This window comes from Sus scrofa, chromosome 17 (assembly GCF_054392235.1).
Source record: "Sus scrofa isolate SSC_HxYL_T2T_F1_AM1 chromosome 17, Sscrofa_HxYL_maternal_Yorkshire_Landrace_v2.0, whole genome shotgun sequence".
Taxonomy (NCBI): domain Eukaryota; kingdom Metazoa; phylum Chordata; class Mammalia; order Artiodactyla; family Suidae; genus Sus; species Sus scrofa.
Window position 1 is genome coordinate 19,944,042 of NC_139399.1, and position 15,050 is coordinate 19,959,091.

Genomic DNA, 15,050 nt, shown 5'->3' on the forward strand with positions numbered 1-15,050 from the left:
CATTGCCGTGAGCTGTGGTGTAGGTCGCAAATGCAGCTTGGATTCCGAGTTGCTGTGGCTGTGGCCTAGGCCGGCGGTTACAGCTCCGATCAGACTCCTAGCCTGGGAGTCTCCATCGGCCCTAGAAAAAGGCAAAAAGACACACACACACACACACACACACACACACACACACACACACACATACACACACACACACATACACACAAATTGATATATTTACTATACAGAGACCACTTGCTATAATCTTTATAAGTATGGGGTGTGATGAAAATTATTTTAGGTTCTGACATCGATGGATTGCCCTTTAAGCTAACATCATCATCCTAAGAAAGAATTAATGAATTTCTTTTAACTTTCTAATACTGTGGTAGTTACCTAGGGTATAGAAAAAGTAATATAAAAGGTAAGCAAGGAGAGTTCCCATGTGGCTCAGTGGCAGCAAATCTGACTAGTATCCAAGAGGACACACTTTAGATCCCTGGCCTCGCTCAGTGGGTTAAGAATCTGGCATTGCTGTGGCTGTGGTGTAGGCCGGCACTAAAGCTCCCATTCGACCCCTAGCTTGGGAACTTCCATATGCTGTAGGTATGACCCTAAAAAGACTAAAAGGAAAAAAAAAAAGTAAGCAGAGAAGACAGTATGAAGTCATGAGTATGTAAAGGACAGAAAGAAAAGCACAGGCAGTAAATGTTTCAGGAGTCGAAGGGAGGGCACAGTCACGATGAGAAGGGTCAGACATGACTTCAGTGAGTGGGTGATGTGAGCGGGGACGTGACGGGGTGGCTGACACAGGGAATCAACTGGGTGAAGCAAAGTCCACAGATGATTTTGTCACTGGCGGTGTGGGGGGGTGCACTGAGTTGACCAGTGGAGAGGCAGCAGTGGGGAGTAGCTTTCTTCCTGGCTTCCAGTCCTGGCCTGAAGCTGCTTAACCACTCTGTCCTCAGTTTTTTAATACGTAAACTAGTGCTTTTCTGAAATTGGTCTTAGTTTCTTTTGGTATGTGTTTGTTATCTTTAAAAAGAAGAGCCCAATGCACAGTGCCATCACCACAGCAGGAGAGGGATAAGGTGTGAGCAGATTGCTAAGGGTCTTGAATGACAGGGTCAAGCAGGAGCTGGCAGGTGTGGCCCTTGGGCCAGATCCTGCTCATCGCTTGTCCTTGTAGATTACATTTTATTGAGACAGAGCTGTGGGTTACACCTGTGGCATAGGCCGGCGGCTACAGCTCTGATTCGACCCCTAGCCTGGGAAACTCCTTATGCTACAGGTCTGTCCCTAAAAAGACCAAAAAAAAAATTTTTTTTTTCTGTTTTGTTTGGAGGAGGGGAAGGTCCATAGTGGTCAGTGGTGACAACAGGGCTGTTGGAAAGTGTGTTAGGAAGATTAATCTAGTGAAGTTGCTTATAGTGCATTGGGGGGTGTGAATTCATCCTGTGCAGGTATGCTGTTTGGGACCTGAAGCCCTCTGGAGAAGAGAGGGTTCCTAGAACCCTCGGTCCTAGAACCTAGGGCACCACTGTAAAAAGAGAGTAGTAAGTAAATGGAGGGATGGATGCCTAAGACATAGGAAAATAATAGTCTTGGAGACTAAAGATATGAGGGATGTGTGAGGACTCATAAGTGTGGCTCTACACGTTAAATGGTGCATCTGAGATAGGAATTCTCTCCCAGGAACTAGTTTTATAGGGGAGTTCATCGCTGTGGGCATGTTGCATGTATAACAGGTAGTTAGAAGTTGTTAAGTTCCTGTCATGGCTCAGCATTAACAAACTCGACTAGCATCCATGAGGATTCAGGTTCGATCCCTGGCTTTGCTCAGTGGGTTAAGGATCTGCTGTGAGTTGTGGTATAAGTCGCAGATGCAGCTTGGATGCCCCATTGCTGTGGCTGTGGTGAAGACTGGCAGCTGCCACTCCGGTTCAACCTCAGGCTGGTACAGCCCTAAAAAGACAAAAAAAAAAAAAAGTTGTTGACTGTTGGCTTTTTTCTGCTTCTCTGGACAGTTTAGAGAGTACGCTGCCCTTAATCGCTCAGACCCTGCGCAAGATCCCAGGAAAGAGAAACTTTCCTGAGTCCAGGCTTCCTACTTGCTCCCAAAGGTCATTGAGCTCGGGGTTTATTCCTGGCGTGACTGAATGCTGTTCAGGGGAGATGCGCAGGGCAGAGTTCTCAAAGGCTCTCTTGAGCACATCGACTCAGGTTTACTCTTCAAACAAAACCCAGACCTGCCTTCCAGATACCTGAGACTGCCACCCCAGGCACGTCTAGACCTGTGCCTGCAGATTGGGTCTGGCTGAGTTATGTTTTCTTCTGAACTAACTACGTTCTTGCCATCCTTCTCTTTTTCTGTAGTGTCCATCTGCTGAGTACTTCCACTCACAGAAGCGTGCAGTGGATCAAACGCAGGGCAGCTATCAGGACAGCTGGAGTTAGCCCGGCAGAGCCTTCCTTTCAAACACCGTCTTGTAGTTTTCAGTTAACTTTTTCCTACTGCACTCTCGGGTTAATCTTGCAACAACCACAGGAGGTAAACACATCTTGTTTGCCGACAGTAATTCATTGTTGGAATCATGTTCAAAATTAATTGTAAATTTTTATTTTAGTGAATACAAAAGGCTGGAAAAGTTGACTTTTAATGAGATTTTAAAAAGTAATAGGTGAAAACTGAGGCTCACAGAGGCAAAATTGCTTGTCCAAATTGCTTATTAAGTTGTGGAGCAAAGGCTTAATCCCCAGGAGTAGTAGTTCTGTCAGCTGGTTCTTACCGACTGCTTGCTCCCACGTGCTGGCCACTGTTTTAAATACTTTGTGTGCATTAACACATTCACAGTACTTTTACCACCATCCCAATTTGTCTGTTGGGTGATAGATATTTCTTCCAAGCTCTTGTGTTTTATTTCATTTTATTATTATTTTACTGTCTGCACCACTGCATGTGGAAGTTCCCGGGCCAAGGATCAAACCTGCACCCCAGCAGTGACCTGAGCCACTGCAGTGACAACACTGGATCCCTAACCTACTGAGCCACCAGGGAACTCCTAAGCTCTTGCATTTAGAAGGCAAAGAATACTAAGTGAGAAGAGCAGTGCGTTGAGAACTAATCAGTCCTTAGGACTACCTGTAAGGGCAGAAGAAACATGAGAAGTCTGGGAAACAGCAGAATGCAGGCAAGATAGAACAGCAACTAGGATAGCACATTGCACACCAGCCAGTGTGTAAGAGATTCTAGAAGTTCTTGATCCTTCCCTCCCTTGGCTGACCCGACTGCACTCTGCTGTCAGGATTGGGTCTGGAGTGCTTTGGGTCCTCTGCCCCTCTGTCTAGACCACTGGGGCCCTTCCTGACCCCTGCGGAGAGGTAGGATGTTACATTTTACTCTAATAGTGAATGCAAGGTGAGAGTTTATGAACAGAATCCCTTACTGAAAGAAAGAAAAAGAAACAGCAAATAGAGAATTATAATCCTCATATAACTGAAATTAGCTGGATATCAGCTTGATGAGTGCAAATCCTAGGAACCTTCTTGCTACTCCACTTGCCCACTTAAATGCTGTTTAGGCTTGCTGACTTTGCAACTTTGAGGAAGATTCATTTCTTCCTAGAATTTGCTTTCAAGTTTTACCTTTGGGGATGGCCACCCCGTTAGCCCAAGACTCTGGAGCATCCTTTCTGATCTAGTGCTATCCTGGCATCCCTGGGTTCTGATTTCATCCTGGTCCCTTATGTGAAGAAGGCAGTTTCCCCACTGACCACAGAAATCCTCTTGGCCCGTGACATACAACCTGAGTTCTGTGCCATCTTGACCAGACTTTGCAGTTCGATGCTTGTGCTTCTTGGGTATCTTAATGATATGGAGGCAGAACAGTCAAAAAAAACAGATACAAATCCTTATTTCAGGGAGGTTTCCCTTGGGTCAGTAGGGTTTATATTTTTGATTACATTATGACCAGTATTAATTAGCCAGTTGTCAATATAAGAATCTACCTAAGGTTCTTATAACTACTCAACAATAACTAAATCATGTTACTAAACAGCATGTTGTATGTTCATTTAAAATGGTATTTATGGAGTTCCCTGGTAGCTCAGTGGGTTAAGGATCTGGCATCACTGCTGTGGCACGGGTTTGACCCCTGGAACTTCCACATGCCATGGGCATGGTCAAAAAAAGATACTTACATGATTTATGTAATAAAAATAACATAAGTGTTATGGTAAATAAGTTAATACAAGCAACAAGGGAAAAAAAAATCCAGACTATGGTAGAATAAAGGCAGGAATGAAGTACAGCCCAATGCAAAGTAGTTTTCTTTCCTTTTGCTCTTCTGTATACTCCCATTTGGGCTGCCAACCACATTCCTTTTCCTTCTATTTTTTTTTTTAAACTTTGGTGCGAGGGATGTTTCTTGCCCTTCTGATTGTGTGTGAGTAGCTTTATATTCAAGTTTTTACCGTTTCTGAATTAGGGATGTTTTGATTATTTTGAATAACAAAGAACTTACGGAGAATACGTATTAGCCTGAAATAACTACAGAGAATTCTAGTTGTGATGCTTATAGAGATCACTAGAACAGAATAAAAAGGTGGGGGGACAGATTTCACACACATTTAGTAATTATACTTGAAACGATTCTGGAGTTGTAGGTGTTGGGTGTCACTGTAAACTGGCTTTTTAAAGGTGACTTCTAAAGGTCATTCAGTAAGTGTAGCACTTAAAGTGAATGGATTCTGTGCATTAGGATAGAATTTCCAGTTACAGCATCACACAGATTTAAAAACTGCTGTATCTCATCTTAAGGCAGAACTGAAGATGTATTGTAGCTCAGAATGAGCCTTTAGTGGTAGCACAGATTCCGATGACAAGTTGCATGTAAAAGCTTGAGTAAGATAATTCCCTGCAATGTAAGTGAATAAAAGTATTTTTATTGTTTTAAGTAGTATGCAGTTTTACATGTGTAAAATTAACATGAAGAAAATATGAGAAGCTGTATGATTAATTTGTATCCTTAAAGTGTATATATTCAGTGTAACCAGCGACTCTTTGTCTCTTGGGGTTGCCTTATATTTAGGTGTATTTGATCTCCACTTCTTTGGAGGTTTGGGGGGGTTAAACGAAACAATTAATTGGGCGTCTACTCTGTAGTAAGCACTGGTTAAACAGGGACTAATGATGAGCCCTGTTGTGGGGTCTGTCTGCTGCTCTTCTGGAGCTTTCCTTGTCAGCACAGCTGGTATGGGAGCAGCAACACAGGTGGGAGTGGCATGGAAGGTAACAAGGGGAGGCCTGGTAGGTAAATAGCATCCTCCGCAGCCCTTCTCCACTTCCAGCCCCCCCTCCGCCTCCCCATCCCTCTCCCCATCTCCCCTCCCCCTCCTCTCACAGTTTGTAGCCCAGAGAAGATGCACTCAGAGAGGGCTCATCCTCACCAGCGCAGATTCTCAAGGCCACAAGTGGGGGCGTCTTGCCCTGTAGTCCTAGGACAGTGGAGAGGTTTGCAGGTGATTCTTAATTACATCTTTACTGAACAGGAAGTTGCACACACATAAACTTTTTATACTGTATGCTTCTCAACAGGCTTTCTAGGGAGGGGTCTGTGTGTATTTCTCATAAGTTACTTTTCGCTTTAGGGTCAGTTTCTGGTGTTTTTATTTTTTATTTTTGCTTTTTAGGGCCGGACCTGTAGTATATGGAAGTTCCCAGACTAGGGATCACATCGGAGCTGCTGCCAGCCTATGTTACAGCCACAGCAACCAGCCACAGCAACACCAGGTCCGAGCTGCATCTGGGACCTACACTGCAGCTTGAAACAATGCAGAATCCTTAACCTGCTGAATGAGGCCAGGGATCAAACCTGCATCCTCATGGATACTAGTCAGGTTCGTAACCAGCTGAGCCACAACTGAGCCACAACTGGAACTCCCAGTTTCTGGTTTTTTTTGAAATGAAGTTTCAGAGTACAAAGCTCTGGCATGACTCATTACTTCCAGTCTTGGTGTGTACACCTCTCCTCTTGTGCTCACTTTATTTTCATCTTATATCTTCCTGGATTCTGTTTGTCTTTCTATGTTAAGCTTGAGATGTACCTTATAGTAGAGATAATAGACTAATATATAAAAACTAAATGTTATTAATCCTGAAATTGGCATTGAATATTTTTTAACATCTAAGAACCAGACTTAAAAAAGAAAGAACTTGAGACAGAAAATCTGGCTTCTTATTTGTTGAAATTTATTCAGTGAAAGTTATTTCAAATAAGAAACTATTGTTACCAGTTCTTCTTGTTGTCATCTACATGGATTTAGTCATTAATAAAAGCTAATAATAAAATATTATACGTCTGTTGATAAAATTAGCATTATACAGTTTTGATTAAATTTTTTTTTAATTTTAAAAATTTAACTTAGAATTTTTTAAATTCTAAAACTGGTACTAAATTGAATAACAATTAGTTTGCTTGCCTGTTTGTATTACTTTGAAATTTTTGAGAAATAACACATTATATCAAATAATGATTTATTACCTGAAACTTTCATTTCTAAACTAGAGACACAATGCTAGTGACAGTGAAGTCTAGAAATACATCACCAATTTGAAATTTTGTTGTTACAGAGTAATTAATTTTTCATTTCTCTTAAAACTTGGGAATTTGTTTAAATCAGGTAAGGTAAGTCACACAGACACAGAAATAACTGTCATGAAGGGAGGTTTATATCCACAGATCTCTAGAAATAGGAGGCTCTGCAAACCTGCAGGGCAGCATGGGGGAAGGAGGCAGAGCACAGCCCAGCCTTTTCTGGGGTTTTGCTGGAAGGAATGGGTAAGTCAGGGTAGATACCTGAGTAAGTTTAGGATTGAGTAGTTTGAATAATCTCATGGATTCAGGTCTACAGGGGTGGTTCCTAGCTGTCCAGGCCCAGGCCCAGGCATGACTTAGGGCAGGGAATATTGGTATAGGTGGGAGAGATGGAAGAAGGAGGTGCATGGCGTGTGGTGGATCGGCAGTGCATACCCAGAGGAGCCCTTTGCTCTCAGGAAATAGCCAGCCAGGGAGGGGCTGCCTCTCCTAGATCCAGGCCCCAGATGCTGGAGCATCTGTAGAAAATAAGATACAGTCAATACAAACCATATGGTAACACTCAAAATACTTTATAATTTAAATTTTCATACTTTCTTCATGAAAAAACATTGCTTGCAGTTGGCTGTTACATGTACTTTTATTTATAAAATCTTAAATTTTAATGAAAAAGTACATGTTATAAATGCAGCTTCTTTGGTACAATCTGTCAGTGATATTTCCAGAAAAACAAGTTATATTTTACAGAAGAGCTATAAATGGAATATGGGTTAGTAAATTTTTTAATGGTTCCCTTGTCTGAATAGTATTGATATTGTCTGTTTTTCAAGGATAATGGCGGTTTTATTAGATGACATTTCAGAAACAAAATAAAACCAACCAGTGGAGGACTTCATGATGGCACGGTCAGCCTGGGTGTGGACTCAGGTGCTGTTAATGTATGTGTATTTTTAAGAGATGAGAGACTACAGAATATGTAGGAAATTTATTTTCGAGCTTTACTTTTTAAAATGGTAAATTTTAGGATGTCAGTCAAAGAGAGTGTAAATTAAAGCTTAATATGGAATGCTAGACATTTGGAAATGAGATGTTTGTGTGGTCAAAACAGATTTATTTCCTCATAGTTGCTGGTAGTTGCATTTAAGGGCATTGCCCTAGTTGATGGCCTTTATCATAGTGTCATTTTATTAAGTACCCTCATCCATGCCCTTGAGTTTCTTCCCCTCCTGAGGAGCTTTCTTGGAAAGCATGCCCAACAACTTCAGCTTACATCTCGCAGGGAAATTGGTGATTCATGGATTGGTTAATGTCTGTATGATGCCAGCAAAGATCGTCCTTTCTGCTTTTCCCACCAACTCTGGAAAAATTGCAGCTCTTCTTGGAGAGGTTTTTGAAAAGGGAGGAAGCTGGCAGTTGAGGTTAAAAAATGTGATCGTACTACTGAAAATAATGGCGGTTGTAGCGACAATAATAATAATTAACCTTGTGCTTTTATTGTATTATTAGTTGTGGGTATGAGTACTTTATGTATTTATATGAACAGCATATGGAATTCCCAGGCTAGGGGTTGAATCAGAGCTGTAGCTGCTGGCCTATGTCACAGCAACAGCAACATGGGATCCAAGCCGAGTCTGTGACCTACACCATAGCTTACCGTGACTCTGGATCCCTGACCCACTGAGCAAGGCAAGGGATCGAACCCATGTCCTCATGGATACTAGTTGGATTCGTTTCCCTCTGCCACAATGGGAATTCCCCAGCCGTGCTTTTATATTGCTCTGTAACTTAAAAATCTGTAGCTCAGAAGTAAGGAAACTAAAGGTGAGGGATTTAAAGCCATTAGTCCAGGGTCTCTGGAGCTCTAGAGAGGTCTCTGGGTCTCTGGAGCACTTCTTCTGTGGTGCCATTTTCACTATCTCCAGATGCAAATTTTCTCTAACTTAATTCTCTTACATTTGGGCCAGTCTTTTTGTGAAGTAGTAGTTTTTGGCTTGCTGTGGTTCCAAATCTTGACAATTATATTCTTCCTTTGGAATTCTTTGACTTAATAAGGAAGTCCCTGGAAGGCAGTGTAGTTTTGGGGACCAAGAGGGGTACTTTTTGCCTTCGTGCCTGTGTTTGAATCCTGGCTGTGCAGTTTGGTCTTGCAGGTCACGTGCTTCTTGTGTTCCAGCAGTCTTATTTCTTAAAATGGGCTAATATTAGTGGCTGTCCCACCGGCTACTGGTAGGATTGATAAGTTAATATGATAAAGCTGCTTAGTGTGGTGCCTGGCGCATAGTAAGCGTTTTATAAACATTTTCTGTTCTGGTTATATTACTTATCAGAATTGTATACTTCAAATTACTCAAAAGTATATTCAACCCATTATCTTGCACCTCAGTGTGTTTGGAATGATTGAAAATAATTCTCAATTGCTTTGTATTGTGGTACTTTGCTTTTTATACTGGTTGGAATATTAAGATTATAAGGTCTTCTGATGAGATATTTTTAATGTTTGAATTAACCTCCATTACGAAGCCTAAGGACAAATATATTACATTATGCTATTCATATTGTACTATTTTTCACCTCACTTTTCTGATCTACAAAACTGTTAGTTTTTGTGTTTAGTATTTTTATCTCAGTCGTGTTGAAGCATACTGCATGCATCTAAGGTACCGTCAGCGATGTAAAAGTTTATGTCATCATATCTAAAACTGGATGTTATATCTTTGAATTTTTGCATGTCACATTTTTCCAGTAGTATCAGTTACCCATTAAATATGAATTTAATTGCAAGAACGGTAATGCAGTCGTCAGTGAAATGACTTTAGCTGGCAGCATCTTTCAGCAGTGAACTGAGGATCTGGAAAGCAGAATAAAATCCCCCCACTGCAGTTGTTCGGCATCACACTTGCTTTTGCCTTTTCTGTTTAAATAACACAAGAGTTAAGTCCTTTTACAGGGAAGCCATCCATCTGCTTTCACATGTGTCCTTCTCGCATCATAGAAAATGCTGCATAATACTGAGCTGACAGCCCCACCTCTGATGTCACCCGGGATGGTACGGTCCTCTCGGAGCCTTTGCTGGGTTCCTGCTGCTGTGCTGGGGAAATGGTTACATTAAAGCTCACTCTCGTCATCTCAATTATCTCCCTGGAAGTAGTTTCACAAATCTAGAAAAGCCCTACGGTGGTTGTTTTCGGTAAGCTACCAAGGTAGAGAGCGCAGAGGCAGGCGTGAGCAGGCTGCGGAGCCTTTGTGAGGGAGAGGCAGCAGCTCTCGGCCAGGGTGCCGCTCTCAGAGCGCTCCCCCTGACATCGCCCTGTGCAGTGCGGGCCAGAGGGCTGCCAGGAAATTTGAAACTCAATTGCTTCCAGTTGATTAGGACGGCAGATTTTGAATTAGCCAGCTTCTTTTCTAGCAAACTTTTCTCGAGCATTAAGCTGATGAACTGGGCATTTTCTATGATCAATGGGTAACTGCTGGAGCTACAGTAATCTCTGTGAGTAACCTCTATTTGTAGGTCTGTGCAGGCAAATATATTTTTATAGCTATCTCTTGTAAAATGCTGCTGTACCATGATCCGTCTGTATTCATGACTGCTTTTGCTTACTAGCCTTGTCTTTTGACCATCCCAGTAGGAGGCTCCTGGGGCTAGATGAGGTTTTGCTGAATCCTGATTAGAGAAGCACATATTGCATTTATTCTGGGGTGCCCACGCCAACCGTTCTTTATTTCCCCAGCCACCAGAAAGATGCCAGCTGCCCTCCCAGTGCTTTCCCCCAGTCCCTTCCCTGGCTTTAACCTGAAATGTTTATTTTAGCATCTGACATTCGATTTCTCAGAATTTTTATTTTTAATTAGAAAGCAGAATATTGTTCTTACCTGTAATTTTATTCCTTTCATTGTGGTGGTGTGGTTCAAACAGCTTTCCTGGGAACACAGAATTCTATCATCCTATTTCTGCTTCCTGTTTTTGATGTATTATATGGAAAGAGGAAAACGGCTACCCCTTATAGTTTTGGAAAGACATCATATTGTGGCGCTGGATGGGAATAGGGGAGGAGTTTCTCTTAAAGAGCTCTGCCTTCTCTCTCCTGAGCCTGAGGCATGGTTGTGCCTGAGCGCCTGGGGTGGAGGGGTTGCTGCAGGGCAGCACCAGAGACCCCTGAAGGCCCTCTCTACTGGAGGTTTATCTTTCCTCATTTTACACACGGGGGGTGTGTTTTACTTGTTTATCCAAAGTGTCACTTTTAGAGTAATTCAAGATTTATTTCTCACCAGGGAACTTGACTTCTGTTAACATTTGCATTTTCAGATATACTTGGAATTATCACTCATGTCAATTTTCAGCTTGAATTCTTAGCAAAACTGTGGGTGTCTTATTGAGCATGAAAACTGCTGAATGCAGATATGGATCAGCTGAGGCTTAGGACAGACTGGAGGCTGAGTGGAGCTGCTGTCTCCACTGCACCGAACATCTGTCTTGTCACCCAGCAGTTTAGGGAAGTCCACAGCTGTACCTGCTCATCACTGCTAAGAACTCCAGCTGCCTGGCACTTGCGGTTTTTACCTATTTACTTCTTCTTAATATAAAAAAATTTTTGGCCATGGTGTACAGTGGCCTGATGTGATTTTTTTTTAAAAGTACTGTATAGTATTTTTGAATTTCATGTTTTTAAGTATTAAATTCCTTTAATATTAATTTCAATCTTAAAATATGAAAATAGTTAATAAAATAGCTTATGTAAGACTTTATATTAATTCTACCATATCTATGTTAACTTTAGCAGAAGAGAGCCAACTATAAACAGGACTGGAGTTTAAAATTTATTTGCTTTTAAAAACAAAATGAAAAGTGGAAAAATTTTAAAATTGGGTGTTTCGGAGGGTAGAATGGTGGTGACCAGGGACCATGAGGGTGGGGAAAACGGAGAGATGTTGGTCAAAGGGTGCAAATTCCAGTTATAAGATGCAAAGGTTCTGGGGCTCTAATGTATGTGCAGCGTGGTGATGATAGTTAATGCTGTTGTAAGATACACTTTGAAGCTGCTGAGGGTGGATCTTAAATGTTGTCACCACAAGAAAGAAGTGGCAGTTACGAGGTGTGATGGAGCTGTTGGTAAAAGCGATAGTGGTGATCATTTTTTCAGTCTGTATGTACATCAGATCAATACATTGTACACCCTAAGCCTGCACAAAGGTGTACATCAGTTATATCTCAGTAAAGCTGAAAAAAATCAAACATAAAATTGGGTTTTTGGAAGCGTGGATTCCTAAACAGGAAGAAGGAGAAAAGGCAGAGGATGGATGAAATCAGAGGAGCAACCATGAGCAGCAGCGATGAGGCTGGAAGGGGAAGCGCCAGGTATGGGCATCAGAAGAGACAGAAGTTACAGGCGTGGGAGCTACGTGAAAGTGGAGAAAAGGAAACCAGTTTTAAAAACACGGCAGTGTAAAGGTAGACCTTAACGCAGCTCTACAGCGTAGTTTCTCCTCGGTCAGGGTGAGGCATGCCAGTGCACTGCTCTGCTCTCCTGTCACCTCCTGTGTGCCAGTCACTCCCAGCTCCCAGAGCTCCCTCTGCAGCTTCCTCCCACTTCCCGAGAGATTCGGATTGAATGAGAAAAATTGGGTTCTGAGTCCTGAGTATGTGAACTTTAGTTTGTGGTGAGCACAGCTGTAACGATGAATTGCTTGCAGAGAGAGCGTCCAATTAATGAAACAGTCTCTACTCGTGTGCATGTGCTGATAGCTCGTGTGGGATGGGGCAGGCCTTTTCCTGGTTTTGCAGCATATAAATACCTTAAAAATCTGTGCTTTGAGAGAGTTGTTAGTAACAAGACAGTAGCCAGCATCCTTACCTATGTACCTTCTCTAAAATGTGACTCTTACTAGGTTGAAGGTAGTGCCCTTAAATTACTTATTTACTAAATTCTCATTACTTATACTCATTTTCTGTCATTTTTAAAATCATACTAAGTATATTTTCTCTTGCTTAGTAAAATAGGTTAGATTTTTCTTTCTTTTTTTTTTTTCTAAAATACAGCTTCTCCTATTGCATTACAAATTGAAACCATCACTGTGTTACTGGAGCATATAAATAAATAGCTTAAAAATCTGTATTTTGAGAGAGTAAATGAGTAATTTAAGTACATTATCTTTACCCTAATTAAGAGTCGCATTTTGGAGAAGGTACGTAGTTGAGGATGGCTAGGTTAGCCATGATTTATAAAGGAGTGAAAATCTGTTGAACTTGTAGTTACAGAAAATAGATTCTAGACCCTTAGTGCTCTATTGAAAGTGCCACGTGAGAGTGAATTGTCCATGCATTTTTATTTTATGAGTGATAAGTCCAGTAATATGAATATGAAAAGTCTGGGAATATATCCCAGTCAGTTGTGGTTTTTTTTTTGTTTGTTTGTTTGTTTAGGGCCACACCCATGGCATATGGAAGTTCCCAGGCTAGGGTTGAATCGGAGCTGCAGCTGCAGACCCACACCACAGCCACGGCAATGCTGGATCTGAGCTTGCATCTGCAACCCACACCACAGCTCACGACAATGCTGGATCCTTTAACCCACTGAGTGAGGCCAGGGATTGAACCCGTGTTCTCGTGGATACTAGTTGGATTCGTTATTGATGAGCCACAGCAGGAACTCCCTATCCCAGTTTTTAAAAATAGAAAAGCCTTATCTTTCCCTCAGCTTCTTTCTTTTAAGCTCCAGTGTGGTTTCTTTAAGGCTCTGTACAGATGTTAATGTACAGGCATCTGCTGATGCTCAGTTTTACATTTGCAGTTATTTTAGGACTTTACATTCTTTTGCAGAAGGCTAGAGTCATTGGCCGTTCATTGTGGGAGAGAAGTTCCCTGTGAGCTATAAACTAAAGATGAGGTCCCATCACAGTAGAGATGGTTTTCTTCTGCTGCTGAAAGGATCCCAGGTCAGTTGGAAGGCAAACCCAGACCAGGATACACAAGCCTTTCTCCCGGTAGGACGGAGAGACTGTGTGTTTTCTTTACTTGTCTACTTCATTGGATGCTTGGACCTTTCAGCTAGAAGGCAGGAGCTCTTGAGATCATCCTTTTAGAGTAAAAAAAAAAAAGCAGCCATCTGAATGCAGTTAGAACAATGTCTAGATATTGTTGTGTTTCTCTGGAGAAGTGCTTCTTATACTTTAATGTGTATAAAATCACCTGGGGCTCTTTCAGAAAGATAGATTCTGATTAGGAAGGTCTTTGGTAGTACCTGAGGCTGCATTTTTAGCAGGTTCCTGGGTGACACCTATGCTGTTGTCCCCCAGCCACACTTTAAATAGGAACGTTCTAGTGTAGTGCTTTCAGATGGACTTTTCTGAAAAGAGCGTGGAAAATACTCCATCTCTGGTGCTGTGTAGTAGCCACTAGCTACATTTGGGATCGAGCACTGGATTTTCAATATTATTAAATTTTAATTAACTTAAATGTAAATAGTTATATGTGGCTGTGGCTACCATGTTGGACAGTACAGCATTTAGAGACCAAGACAATTGAGAAAGTTATGTTAAGTGATAATAGCCCATGTAGGATCATGGTGAATTCTAGAACTGTGGCCAAGATTGTCCCCAGTTACCAGTACCTAAAGCTTGTCTGCAGTAGGCAGTGTGTGCAGATGGATTGCAAGCTCCTTGATGGCAAGAGCCCCACTGGCCTTGCTTGTTGCTCTGTTCTCCAGTGCTCAGCACATACTTGGTATGCAATAGATGTTGGCTACCCAAGTGGAAGAATTGGGTAGTTCTCAAGTTGGGAAGGATGCCCATGTTCCCAGCATTCTGTGCAGCTTGTACTTGATGTGGAGACAGAACTTGAGTGGCACTGACATGCAGTGTTTTGCTTGTGCTTTAGGAGGCTTCTTTTTGTTTCTCTTCTGAGGTTCTGTTAAATGGGTTCCTTTTGGTTATAGGATAGTCTTCATTTTTTTGTTGAACCAACAAATGTATCTGTTTTGCTCTGTAGAATGTTATTCTAGGCTCTGGGGATAAAGGAGTCAGAGTTCTTGTCTTTTGGAGTTATATTCTAGGGGCAACAAAACAAGACAAAACAAACAAAAACCTTTTCCTAAAAACCACTGGGCCCAGGTCCTAGGAAATGTGTGTGTGATTTTTGATTGTGGTTGCAGGGTCATGGCTGCCATACTCTCTTGGGAAACCCACATCCAGGTGGCTAGAATCCTCATGATAAACTATTTAGCTGCCTTAGACTTGCTAAATAGTTCTTTTTCTTCTTCTTTTTATCTTTCAACCATTTTCTTTTAAGGAGTTTGCTACCCAGAATGGAAGGAAATCCATTTCATTTACTGATCCTCAAGTAGGACCATTCTTAGAATGGCCATTGTCTTCCTGAAGCGCATCCTATAGAGCAGGCTCATTTTGCCATGATGTCAAGAATTTTTTTTTGGTATTTTTAGGGCCACCTATGGAGGTTCCCAGACTAGGGGTTGAATCAGAG

The 15,050-nt window shown here is 41.8% G+C and overlaps 1 protein-coding gene and 1 long non-coding RNA gene across 13 annotated transcripts in view; one reads left to right on the forward strand and one right to left on the reverse strand.

Moving 5' to 3' along the window:
* PSD3 (pleckstrin and Sec7 domain containing 3) overlaps positions 1 to 15,050 on the forward strand; it is a 626,723-nt gene that overhangs the window by 259,484 nt on the left and 352,189 nt on the right. The window contains exon 1 of one of the 12 annotated variants that reach the window (XM_013985028.3): positions 9,668 to 10,064. The exons of 10 other annotated variants lie outside the window; for them this stretch is intronic. In XM_013985028.3, coding sequence (XP_013840482.2) covers positions 10,034 to 10,064 — 31 coding nt within the window. In that variant the 5' untranslated portion in view covers positions 9,668 to 10,033. Of the gene's footprint in view, positions 1 to 9,667; positions 10,065 to 15,050 lie in introns of those variants that run through there. One more of the 12 variants, XM_013985029.3, reaches the window with a different exon arrangement.
* On the reverse strand, positions 1,831 to 10,584 carry LOC146395151 (uncharacterized). The gene is made up of 3 exons (XR_014832765.1): positions 10,448 to 10,584; positions 7,013 to 7,095; positions 1,831 to 1,947 (listed from the first exon to the last, which is right to left on the reverse strand). It is a non-coding gene; the product is annotated as an uncharacterized LOC146395151 (long non-coding RNA).